The following is a 13,891-nucleotide window of genomic DNA, read 5'->3' on the forward strand; positions in this document are numbered from 1 at the left end:
TCCAGGGGGCATTTCTTATTACTATTGGGAGGTGGATGATGTAGAATTGTATATATTTTTTATATATATATATTTTTTTAACCTTTATTTAACTCGGCAAGTCAGTTAAGAACAAATTCTTATTTACAATGACGGCCTACCCCGGCAAAACCTGGGACAATTGTGCGGCGCCCTATGAGACTCCCAATCACGGCTGGATGTGATACAGCCTGGATTCGAACCAGGAACTGTAGTGACACCTCTTGCACTGAGATGCAGTGCCTTAGACCGCTGCGCCACTCGGGAGCCCTAAAGTATAGTACTCTGTACTGGCTGTTGCTGCTGCATATGGTGAGATGTGGCGAGGGAACTGTCCTGTACCTCAGCCTGGATGCTCTGGCCTAGCCGGGTGTCTATGAACCCTCCAGGTGGTGGCATCTTTCCGGGGATATTGTTGTAGTATGGATGTTCAGCAGGCTCCTCCTCCTCCTCCTCTGTCCAGACTGACTCCATATTCAGAACCCTGTCATCACACAGAGGGTTGATCAGCTGTGAATTCCTGCTCACTAGAAAGCAGGATTAATATGTGCATCGTGAAGCTCTTCCTGCAGACATTACAACATATGTAGCAGGGTGGATGATAAGGACGTACAACATATGTCTAGCAGGGTGGATGATAAGGACGTACAACATATGTCAAGCAGGGTGAATGATAAGGACGAACAACATATGTCTAGCAGGGTGGATGATAAGGACGTACAACATATGTCTAGCAGGGAGGATGGGAAGGACGTACAACATATGTCTAGCAGAGAGGATAGGAAGGACGTACAACATATGTCTAGCAGGGCGAATGATAAGGACGTACAACATATGTCTAGCAGGGCGAATGATAAGGACGAACAACATATGTCTAGCAGGGTGGATGATAAGGACGTACAACATATGTCTAGCAGGGAGGATGATAAGGACGTACAACATATGTCTAGCAGGGTGGATGATAAGGACGTACAACATATGTCTAGCAGGGTGGATGATAAGGACGTACAACATATGTCTAGCAGGGAGGATGATAAGGACGTACAACATATGTCTAGCAGGGAGGATGATAAGGACGTACAACATATGTCAAGCAGGGCGAATGATAAGGACGTACAACATATGTCTAGCAGGGTGGATGATAAGGACGTACAACATATGTCTAGCAGGGAGGATGATAAGGACGTACAACATATGTCTAGCAGGGTGAATGATAAGGACGTACAACATATGTCTAGCAGGGTGGATGATAAGGACGTACAACATATGTCTAGCAGGGAGGATGATAAGGACGTACAACATATGTCTAGCAGGGTGAATGATAAGGACGTACAACATATGTCTAGCAGGGAGGATGATAAGGACGTACAACATATGTCAAGCAGGGTGAATGATAAGGACGTACAACATATGTCAAGCAGGGTGGATGATAAGGACGTACAACATATGTCTAGCAGAGAGGATAGGAAGGACGTACAACATATGTCTAGCAGGGTGGATGATAAGGACGTACAACATATGTCAAGCAGGGAGGATGATAAGGACGTACAACATATGTCTAGCAGGGTGGATGATAAGGACGTACAACATATGTCTAGCAGGGTGGATGATAAGGACGAACAACATATGTCTAGCAGGGTGGATGATAAGGACGTACAACATATGTCTAGCAGGGAGGATGATAAGGACGTACAACATATGTCTAGCAGGGAGGATGATAAGGGCATACAACATATGTCTAGCAGGGAGGATGATAAAGACGTAAAACATATGTCTAGTAGAGAGGATAGGAAGGACGTACAACATATGTCTAGCAGGGCGAATGATAAGGACGTACAACATAAGTCTAGCAGGGAGGATGATAAGGACGTACAACATATGTCTAGCAGGGAGGATGATAAGGACGTACAACATATGTCTAGCGGGGAGGATGATAAGGACGTACAACATATGTCTAGCAGAGAGGATGATAAGGACGTACAACATCTGTCTAGCAGAGAGGATAGGAAGGACGTACAACATATGTCTAGCAGGGCGAATGATAAGGACGTACAACATAAGTCTAGCAGGGAGGATGATAAGGACGTACAACATATGTCAAGCAGGGTGAATGATAAGGACGTACAACATATGTCTAGCAGGGTGGATGATAAGGACGTACAACATATGTCTAGCAGGGTGGATGATAAGGACGTACAACATATGTCAAGCAGTGTGGATGATAAGGACGTACAACATATGTCTAGCAGAGAGGATAGGAAGGACGTACAACATATGTCTAGCAGGGTGAATGATAAGGACGTACAACATATGTCTAGCAGGGTGGATGATAAGGACGTACAACATATGTCAAGCAGGGTGAATGATAAGGACGTACAACATATGTCTAGCAGGGTGGATGATAAGGACGTACAACATATGTCAAGCAGGGTGGATGATAAGGACGTACAACATATGTCTAGCAGAGAGGATAGGAAGGACGTACAACATATGTCTAGCAGGGTGAATGATAAGGACGTACAACATATGTCTAGTAGAGAGGATAGGAAGGACGTACAACATATGTCTAGCAGGGTGAATGATAAGGACGTACAACATATGTCTAGCAGGGAGGATAGGAAGGACGTACAACATATGTCAAGCAGAGAGGATAGGAAGGACGTACAACATATGTCTAGCAGGGTGAATGATAAGGACGTACAACATATGTCTAGCAGGGTGGATGATAAGGACGTACAACATATGTCAAGCAGGGTGAATGATAAGGACGTACAACATATGTCTAGCAGGGTGGATGATAAAGACGTACAACATATGTCTAGCAGAGAGGATAGGAAGGACGTACAATATATGTCTAGCAGGGTGAATGATAAGGACGTACAACATATATCTAGCAGGGTGGATGATAAGGACGTACAACATATGTCAAGCAGGGTGAATGATAAGGACGTACAACATATGTCTAGCAGGGTGGATGATAAGGACGTACAAAATATGTCAAGCAGGGTGAATGATAAGGACGTACAACATATGTCTAGCAGGGTGGATGATAAGGACGTACAACATATGTCTAGCAGGGTGGATGATAAAGACGTACAACATATGTCTAGCAGGGCGAATGATAAGGACGTACAACATATGTCTAGCAGGGCGAATGATAAGGACGTACAACATAAGTCTAGCAGGGAGGATGATAAGGACGTACAACATATGTCAAGCAGGGTGAATGATAAGGACGTACAACATATGTCTAGCAGGGTGGATGATAAGGACGTACAACATATGTCAAGCAGGGTGAATGATAAGGACGTACAACATATGTCTAGCAGGGTGGATGATAAGGACGTACAACATATGTCAAGCAGGGTGGATGATAAGGACGTACAACATATGTCTAGCAGAGAGGATAGGAAGGACGTACAACATATGTCTAGCAGGGTGAATGATAAGGACGTACAACATATGTCTAGTAGAGAGGATAGGAAGGACGTACAACATATGTCTAGCAGGGTGAATGATAAGGACGTACAACATATGTCTAGCAGGGTGGATGATAAGGACGTACAACATATGTCAAGCAGAGAGGATAGGAAGGACGTACAACATATGTCTAGCAGGGTGGATGATAAGGACGTACAACATATGTCAAGCAGAGAGGATAGGAAGGACGTACAACATATGTCTAGCAGGGAGGATAGGAAGGACGTACAACATATGTCTAGCAGGGTGAATGATAAGGACGTACAACATATGTCTAGCAGGGTGGATGATAAGGACGTACAACATATGTCAAGCAGGGTGAATGATAAGGACGTACAACATATGTCTAGCAGGGTGGATGATAAGGACGTACAACATATGTCAAGCAGGGTGAATGATAAGGACGTACAACATATGTCTAGCAGGGTGGATGATAAAGACGTACAACATATGTCTAGCAGAGAGGATAGGAAGGACGTACAATATATGTCTAGCAGGGTGAATGATAAGGACGTACAACATATGTCTAGCAGGGTGGATGATAAGGACGTACAACATATGTCAAGCAGGGTGAATGATAAGGACGTACAACATATGTCTAGCAGGGTGGATGATAAGGACGTACAAAATATGTCAAGCAGGGTGAATGATAAGGACGTACAACATATGTCTAGCAGGGTGGATGATAAGGACGTACAACATATGTCTAGCAGGGTGGATGATAAAGACGTACAACATATGTCTAGCAGGGCGAATGATAAGGACGTACAACATATGTCTAGCAGGGTGGATGATAAGGACGTACAACATATGTCTAGCAGGGTGGATGATAAGGACGTACAACATATGTCTAGCAGGGAGGATGATAAGGACGTACAACATATGTCTAGCAGGGAGGATGATAAGGACGTACAACATATGTCTAGCAGGGTGGATGATAAGGACATACAACATATGTCTAGCAGGGCGGATGATAAGGACGTACAACATATGTCTAGCAGGGTGGATGATAAGGACGTACAACATATGTCTAGCAGGGAGGATGATAAGGACGTACAACATATGTCTAGCAGGGTGGATGATAAGGACGTACAACATATGTCTAGCAGGGTGGATGATAAGGACGTACAACATATGTCAAGCAGGGTGGATGATAAGGACGTACAACATATGTCTAGCAGAGAGGATAGGAAGGACGTACAACATATGTCTAGCAGGGTGAATGATAAGGACGTACAACATATGTCTAGCAGGGTGGATGATAAGGACGTACAACATATGTCAAGCAGGGTGAATGATAAGGACGTACAACATATGTCTAGCAGGGTGGATGATAAGGACGTACAACATATGTCAAGCAGGGTGGATGATAAGGACGTACAACATATGTCTAGCAGAGAGGATAGGAAGGACGTACAACATATGTCTAGCAGGGTGGATGATAAGGACGTACAACATATGTCAAGCAGGGTGGATGATAAGGACGTACAACATATGTCAAGCAGGGTGGATGATAAGGACGTACAACATATGTCTAGCAGAGAGGATAGGAAGGACGTACAACATATGTCTAGCAGGGTGAATGATAAGGACGTACAACATATGTCTAGCAGGGTGGATGATAAGGACGTACAACATATGTCAAGCAGGGTGGATGATAAGGACGTACAACATATGTCTAGCAGAGAGGATAGGAAGGACGTACAACATATGTCTAGCAGGGTGAATGATAAGGACGTACAACATATGTCTAGCAGGGTGGATGATAAGGACGTACAACATATGTCAAGCAGGGTGAATGATAAGGACGTACAACATATGTCTAGCAGGGTGGATGATAAGGACGTACAACATATGTCAAGCAGGGTGAATGATAAGGACGTACAACATATGTCTAGCAGGGTGGATGATAAGGACGTACAACATATGTCTAGCAGGGTGGATGATAAAGACGTACAACATATGTCTAGCAGAGAGGATAGGAAGGACGTACAACATATGTCTAGCAGGGTGAATGATAAGGACGTACAACATATGTCTAGTAGAGAGGATAGGAAGGACGTACAACATATGTCTAGCAGGGAGGATGATAAGGACGTACAACATATGTCTAGCAGGGAGGATGATAAGGACGTACAACATATGTCTAGCAGGGTGGATGATAAAGACGTACAACATATGTCTAGCAGGGTGGATGATAAGGACGTACAACATATGTCTAGCAGGGTGGATGATAAGGACGTACAACATATGTCTAGCAGGGAGGATGATAAGGACGTACAACATAAGTCTAGCAGGGAGGATGATAAGGACGTACAACATATGTCTAGCAGGGTGGATGATAAGGACGTACAACATATGTCTAGCAGGGCGGATGATAAGGACGTACAACATATGTCTAGCAGAGAGGATAGGAAGGACAACATATGTCTAGCAGAGAGGATAGGAAGGACGAACAACATATGTCTAGCAGGGAGGATGATAAGGACGTACAACATATGTCTAGCAGGGAGGATGATAAGGACGTACAACATATGTCTAGCAGGGCGAATGATAAGGACGTACAACATATGTCTAGCAGAGAGGATAGGAAGGACGTACAACATATGTCTAGCAGGGTGAATGATAAGGACGTACAACATATGTCTAGCAGGGAGGATGATAAGGACGTACAACATATGTCTAGCAGGGAGGATGATAAGGACGTACAACATATGTCTAGCAGGGTGGATGATAAGGACGTACAACATATGTCTAGCAGGGCGGATGATAAGGACGTACAACATATGTCTAGCAGAGAGGATAGGAAGGACGAACAACATATGTCTAGCAGGGAGGATGATAAGGACGTACAACATATGTCTAGCAGGGAGGATGATAAGGACGTACAACATATGTCTAGCAGGGCGGATGATAAGGGCATACAACATATGTCTAGCAGGGTGGATGATAAGGACGTACAACATATGTCTAGCAGGGTGGATGATAAAGACGTACAACATATGTCTAGCAGGGTGAATGATAAGGACGTACAACATATGTCTAGCAGGGTGGATGATAAGGACGTACAACATATGTCTAGCAGGGTGGATGATAAGGACGTACAACATATGTCTAGCAGGGTGGATGATAAGGACGTACAACATATGTCTAGCAGGGTGGATGATAAGGACGTACAACATATGTCTAGCAGAGAGGATAGGAAGGACGTACAACATATGTCTAGCAGGGTGAATGATAAGGACGTACAACATATGTCTAGCAGGGTGGATGATAAGGACGTACAAAATATGTCAAGCAGGGTGAATGATAAGGACGTACAACATATGTCTAGCAGGGTGGATGATAAGGACGTACAACATATGTCTAGCAGGGTGGATGATAAGGACGTACAACATATGTCTAGCAGAGAGGATAGGAAGGACGTACAACATATGTCTAGCAGGGAGGATGATAAGGACGTACAACATATGTCTAGCAGGGAGGATGATAAGGACGTACAACATATGTCTAGCAGGGTGGATGATAAGGACGTACAACATATGTCTAGCAGGGTGGATGATAAGGACGTACAACATATGTCAAGCAGGGTGAATGATAAGGACGTACAACATATGTCTAGCAGGGTGGATGATAAGGACGTACAACATATGTCTAGCAGGGTGGATGATAAGGACGTACAACATATGTCTAGCAGAGAGGATAGGAAGGACGAACAACATATGTCTAGCAGGGAGGACGATAAGGACGTACAACATATGTCTAGCAGGGAGGATGATAAGGACGTACAACATATGTCTAGCAGGGCGAATGATAAGGACGTACAACATATGTCTAGCAGAGAGGATAGGAAGGACGTACAACATATGTCTAGCAGAGAGGATAGGAAGGACGTACAACATATGTCTAGCAGGGTGGATGATAAGGACGTACAACATATGTCTAGCAGGGAGGATGACAAGGACGTACAACATATGTCTAGCAGAGAGGATAGGAAGGACGTACAACATATGTCTAGCAGGGTGGATGATAAGGACGTACAATATATGTCTAGCAGGGAGGATGATAAGGACGTACAACATATGTCTAGCAGGGTGGATGATAAGGACGTACAACATATGTCTAGCAGGGAGGATGATAAGGACGTACAACATATGTCTAGCAGGGTGGATGATAAGGACGTACAACATATGTCTAGCAGAGAGGATAGGAAGGACGTACAACATATGTCTAGCAGGGTGAATGATAAGGACGTACAACATATGTCTAGCAGGGTGGATGATAAGGACGTACAACATATGTCTAGCAGAGAGGATAGGAAGGACGTACAACATATGTCTAGCAGGGTGAATGATAAGGACGTACAACATATGTCTAGCAGGGTGGATGATAAGGACGTACAACATATGTCTAGCAGAGAGGATAGGAAGGACGTACAACATATGTCAAGCAGGGTGAATGATAAGGACGTACAACATATGTCTAGCAGGGTGGATGATAAGGACGTACAACATATGTCAAGCAGGGTGAATGATAAGGACGTACAACATATGTCTAGCAGGGTGGATGATAAGGACGTACAACATATGTGTAGCAGGGTGGATGATAAAGACGTACAACATATGTCTAGCAGGGTGGATGATAAGGACGTACAACATATGTCTAGCAGGGAGGATGATAAGGACGTACAACATATGTCTAGCAGGGCGAATGATAAGGACGTACAACATAAGTCTAGCAGGGATTATGATAAGGACGTACAACATATGTCTAGCAGGGAGGATGATAAGGACGTACAACATAAGTCTAGCAGGGAGGATGATAAGGACGTACAACATATGTCTAGCAGGGAGGATGATAAGGACGTACAACATATGTCAAGCAGGGTGAATGATAAGAACGTACAACATATGTCAAGCAGGGAGGATAGGAAGGACGTACAACATATGTCTAGCAGGGTGAATGATAAGGACGTACAACATATGTCTAGCAGAGAGGATAGGAAGGACGTACAACATATGTCTAGCAGGGTGAATGATAAGGACGTACAACATATGTCTAGCAGGGTGGATGATAAGGACGTACAACATATGTCAAGCAGGGTGAATGATAAGGACGTACAACATATGTCTAGCAGGGTGGATGATAAGGACGTACAACATATGTCAAGCAGGGTGAATGATAAGGACGTACAACATATGTCAAGCAGGGTGAATGATAAGGACGTACAACATATGTCTAGCAGGGTGGATGATAAAGACGTACAACATATGTCTAGCAGGGTGGATGATAAAGACGTACAACATATGTCTAGCAGGGTGGATGATAAAGACGTACAACATATGTCTAGCAGGGTGGATGATAAAGACGTACAACATATGTCTAGCAGGGAGGATGATAAGGACGTACAACATATGTCTAGCAGGGAGGATGATAAGGACGTACAACATATGTCTAGCAGGGCGAATGATAAGGACGTACAACATATGTCTAGCAGGGAGGATGATAAGGACGTACAACATATGTCTAGCAGAGAGGATAGGAAGGACGTACAACATATGTCTAGCAGGGTGAATGATAAGGACGTACAACATATGTCTAGCAGGGAGGATGATAAGGACGTACAACATATGTCTAGCAGGGAGGATAGGAAGGACGTACAACATATGTCTAGCAGGGTGGATGATAAGGACGTACAACATATGTCTAGCAGGGAGGATGATAAGGACGTACAACATATGTCTAGCAGGGTGGATGATAAGGACGTACAACATATGTCTAGCAGGGCGGATGATAAGGACGTACAACATATGTCTAGCAGGGAGGATGATAAGGACGTACAACATATGTCTAGCAGGGTGGATGATAAGGACGTACAACATATGTCTAGCAGAGAGGATAGGAAGGACGTACAACATATGTCTAGCAGGGTGAATGATAAGGACGTACAACATATGTCTAGCAGGGTGGATGATAAGGACGTACAACATATGTCTAGCAGGGAGGATAGGAAGGACGTAAAACATATGTCTAGCAGGGCGAATGATAAGGACGTACAACATATGTCTAGCAGGGAGAATGATAAGGACGTACAACATATGTCTAGCAGGGCGGATGATAAAGACGTACAACATATGTCTAGCAGGGAGGATGATAAGGACGTACAACATATGTCTAGCAGGGAGGATAGGAAGGACGTAAAACATATGTCTAGCAGGGTGAATGATAAGGACGTACAACATATGTCTAGCAGGGCGAATGATAAGGACGTACAACATATGTCTAGCAGGGAGGATGATAAGGACGTACAACATATGTCTAGCAGGGAGGATGATAAGGACGTACAACATATGTCTAGCAGAGAGGATAGGAAGGACGTACAACATATGTCTAGCAGGGAGGATGATAAGGACGTACAACATATGTCTAGCAGGGAGGATGATAAGGACGTACAACATATGTCTAGCAGGGAGGATGATAAGGACGTACAACATATGTCTAGCAGGGAGGATGATAAGGACGTACAACATATGTCTAGCAGGGTGAATGATAAGGACGTACAACATATGTCTAGCAGGGCGGATGATAAGGACGTACAACATATGTCTAGCAGGGTGAATGATAAGGACGTACAACATATGTCTAGCAGGGTGAATGATAAGGACGTACAACATATGTCTAGCAGGGAGGATGATAAGGACGTACAACATATGTCTAGCAGGGAGGATGATAAGGACGTACAACATATGTCTAGCAGAGAGGATAGGAAGGACGTACAACATATGTCTAGCAGGGAGGATGATAAGGACGTACAACATATGTCTAGCAGGGAGGATGATAAGGACGTACAACATATGTCTAGCAGGGAGGATGATAAGGACGTACAACATATGTCTAGCAGGGAGGATGATAAGGACGTACAACATATGTCTAGCAGGGCGGATGATAAGGACGTACAACATATGTCTAGCAGGGCGAATGATAAGGACGTACAACATATGTCTAGCAGGGAGGATGATAAGGACGTACAACATATGTCTAGCAGGGCACACACACACACACACAAAACATAGGAAATAATGTCATAGTACTGCCGCCTATGATGGCAGATGGGCTCACCTGTCGTGTACAGAGGTCATCTTGCTGGAGGGACACTGGAGGTACTGCTGGAAACGGAGGTCAAAGGCCTGGCCGATGGTGCTGATCACATCCTGGGCCAGACCATCACAACACTCCAGAATATGACACGCTAGGATAGGAGAGGAGGTGCAGAGGTCAACTACCAGCAGGAGAAAGGTGAAGAAGAAGGTGAAGAAGAAAAAGAAAAAGAAAAAGAAAAAGAAAAAGAAAAAGAAGAAGAAGAAGAAGAAGAAGAAGAAGAAGAAGAAGAAGAAGAAGAAGAAGAAGAAGAAGAAGAAGAAGAAGGGAAATACAGGAAGGGCCTACCTCTTCGGTTGACAGGATCTTTTGCTACATAGGCAACATAATGAGTCGTGTCCTGGACCAAGGAAAGGAAAAATAGTCAATGGTGAACAGAGACGTCAAAGGGAAAGTCAACCATACATCGACATCTACAGCAGTCCTAAGGAGAGTCTGCATACTAATGTATAGATGTGTTAATACACTGGATTGACATGAGTGATACACAAAACAAACCGATATGGGGCGGCAGATAGCCTAGTGGTTAGAGCATTGGGCCAGTAACAGAAAGGTTGCTGGATTGAATCCCTGAGCTGACAAGGTAAAAAATCTGTTGTTCTGCCCCTGAACAAGGCAGTTAACCCACTGTTCCCCGGTAGGCCCGTCACTGTAAATAAGAATTTGTTCTTAACTGACTTGCCGAGTTAAATATAAAAAATAAACATCTATCTGCCCATATTAGAGACTTGGATGAGTCTCATGATTGTCTCAGCCATAATCTACAGTCAGATTCATTCAACAGATAAAACATGGCTCCATAAATCTTTCTGGTTTTCCCCTTGTGTTTGTGATCCACATTTTCCATAAGCTCTCTCCCACTGTAAATAAGAATTTGTTCTTAACTGACTTGCCTAGTTAAATAAAGGTTAAAATAAAGGTTAAAATCAAAAAAATGGTTCTTACTGGATCACTCACTGTATCTCCTCCTGATGCAAAGGAAATGGACTGCATATGATGATTGGCTATGATCTGGCAGAGGCACACACATTGATCAGGACATCAAATAAACACTGTAGCCTAACTGTTCTTGACATCTCTTACAGAAAGATATTTTCTTAAACTAAAGGGAACTTTACATTGTTTGCAAACTGACCTGTTTGGAGTCTGGGGTCATCAGGTTGAGGCTGCTGGTGGAGATATTCAAGTTGATGCTCATCCCAGCAAACTGGAGGTTACTCTTCCCCAGGATACTGGACAGGGCTTTAGATGGAGGCTGGGTCGGGGAGAAGAGAGGCAGGTAGGAGATGAGTTGTACATCCTACACAAATAGAGCAATAATAATATTAATAATAATAATAATACATTTTGTTTTGTCATTTTATTCAAAAACCCAAAGGGCCAGGACACTGAAGCAGCTGCTATACTATGATAGTCTACAGCAGTAGTCACCAACCTTTTCTGAGTCAAGATCACTTTCTGAGTCAAAATGCATGTCGAGATCTACCGCTCTGATTTTTTATTAGCATGACTTACAAAAAGTAAGCCTATGCAACATTAACCAATTAAAAACATTACTGTAGCAATGAGGTTTGTTCAGTAAGCTATAGGCCTAATACCTGATCACCCTACTGTCTTTGCCTGAATTCACCTGCCAATGCATTGTTGTTCCGGACATTTTTTTAAAATTATATCTCAAAATTTGAGGCTATATGATCACACCGGCTATATGATCACACCGGTAATAGATCCATTGTTGTATTACTTGTGAGGCACAGCTGAGTGAGCATACATTAAAATCATTTGCTTTTTATTTTACTGGGCTGATGGTGCTTGCATCTGATGGTCAGTCTCAGCGGAGGGAGAGAGGAGCAGACTGAGGGTCCGTCTCAGCGGAGGGAGAGAGGAGCAGACTGAGGGTCAGTCTCAGCGGAGGGAGAGAGGAGCAGACTGAGGGTCTGTCTCACCGGAGGGAGAGAGGAGCAGACTGAGGGTCTGTCTCAGCGGAGGGAGAGAGGAGCAGACTGAGGGTCAGTCTCAGCGGAGGGAGAGAGGAGCAGACTGAGGGTCTGTCTCAGCGGAGGGAGAGAGGAGCAGACTGAGGGTCAGTCTCAGCGGAGGGAGAGAGGAGCAGACTGAGGGTCCGTCTCAGCGGAGGGAGAGAGGAGCAGACTGAGGGTCCGTCTCAGCGGAGGGAGAGAGCAGCAGACTGAGGGTCAGTCTCAGCAGAGGGAGAGAGCAGCAGACTGAGGGTCAGTCTCACCGGAGGGAGAGAGGAGCAGACTGAGGGTCTGTCTCAGCGGAGGGAGAGAGGAGCAGACTGAGGGTCCGTCTCAGCGGAGGGAGAGAGCAGCAGACTGAGGGTCAGTCTCAGCGGAGGGAGAGAGCAGCAGACTGAGGGTCAGTCTCAGCGGAGGGAGAGAGCAGCAGACTGAGGGTCAGTCTCAGCAGAGGGAGAGAGCAGCAGACTGAGGGTCAGTCTCAGCAGAGGGAGAGAGCAGCAGACTGAGGGTCCGTCTCAGCAGAGGGAGAGAGCAGCAGACTGAGGGTCAGTCTCAGCGGAGGGAGAGAGCAGCAGACTGAGGGTCAGTCTCAGCAGAGGGAGAGAGCAGCAGACTGAGGGTCAGTCTCAGCAGAGGGAGAGAGCAGCAGACTGAGGGTCCGTCTCAGCAGAGGGAGAGAGCAGCAGACTGAGGGTCAGTCTCAGCGGAGGGAGAGAGCAGCAGACTGAGGGTCAGTCTCAGCAGAGGGAGAGAGCAGCAGACTGAGGGTCAGTCTCACCGGAGGGAGAGAGGAGCAGACTGAGGGCCTGTCTCAGCGGAGGGAGAGAGCAGCAGACTGAGGGTCAGTCTCAGCGGAGGGAGAGAGCAGCAGACTGAGGGTCCGTCTCAGCGGAGGGAGAGAGCAGCAGACTGAGGGTCAGTCTCAGCGGAGGGAGAGAGCAGCAGACTGAGGGTCCGTCTCAGCGGAGGGAGAGAGCAGCAGACTGAGGGTCCGTCTCAGCGGAGGGAGAGAGCAGCAGGCTGATGGTCAGTCTCAGCGGAGGGAGAGAGCAGCAGACTGAGGGTCTGTCTCAGCGGAGGGAGAGAGCAGCAGGCTGATGGTCAGTCTCAGCGGAGGGAGAGAGCAGCAGACTGAGGGTCCGTCTCAGCGGAGGGAGAGAGGAGCAGACTGAGGGTCAGTCTCAGCGGAGGGAGAGAGCAGCAGACTGAGGGTCCGTCTCAGCGGAGGGAGAGAGCAGCAGACTGAGGGTCCG

General features: G+C 45.4%; 1 protein-coding gene across 1 annotated transcript in view; it reads right to left on the reverse strand.

The window, feature by feature from the left end:
- Window positions 1-13,891, reverse strand: part of shc3 (SHC (Src homology 2 domain containing) transforming protein 3) — a 59,823-nt gene that overhangs the window by 12,865 nt on the left and 33,067 nt on the right. The window contains exons 4-8 of the mRNA XM_055864078.1: window positions 11,792-11,911; window positions 11,602-11,667; window positions 10,945-10,996; window positions 10,618-10,747; window positions 361-502 (exon numbers count right to left, since the gene is read on the reverse strand). Coding sequence (XP_055720053.1) covers window positions 361-502; window positions 10,618-10,747; window positions 10,945-10,996; window positions 11,602-11,667; window positions 11,792-11,911 — 510 coding nt within the window. The remainder of the gene's footprint in view (window positions 1-360; window positions 503-10,617; window positions 10,748-10,944; window positions 10,997-11,601; window positions 11,668-11,791; window positions 11,912-13,891) is intronic.

The sequence above is a fragment of the Salvelinus fontinalis genome, chromosome 2, assembly GCF_029448725.1.
Source record: "Salvelinus fontinalis isolate EN_2023a chromosome 2, ASM2944872v1, whole genome shotgun sequence".
In the NCBI taxonomy this organism is placed as follows: domain Eukaryota; kingdom Metazoa; phylum Chordata; class Actinopteri; order Salmoniformes; family Salmonidae; genus Salvelinus; species Salvelinus fontinalis.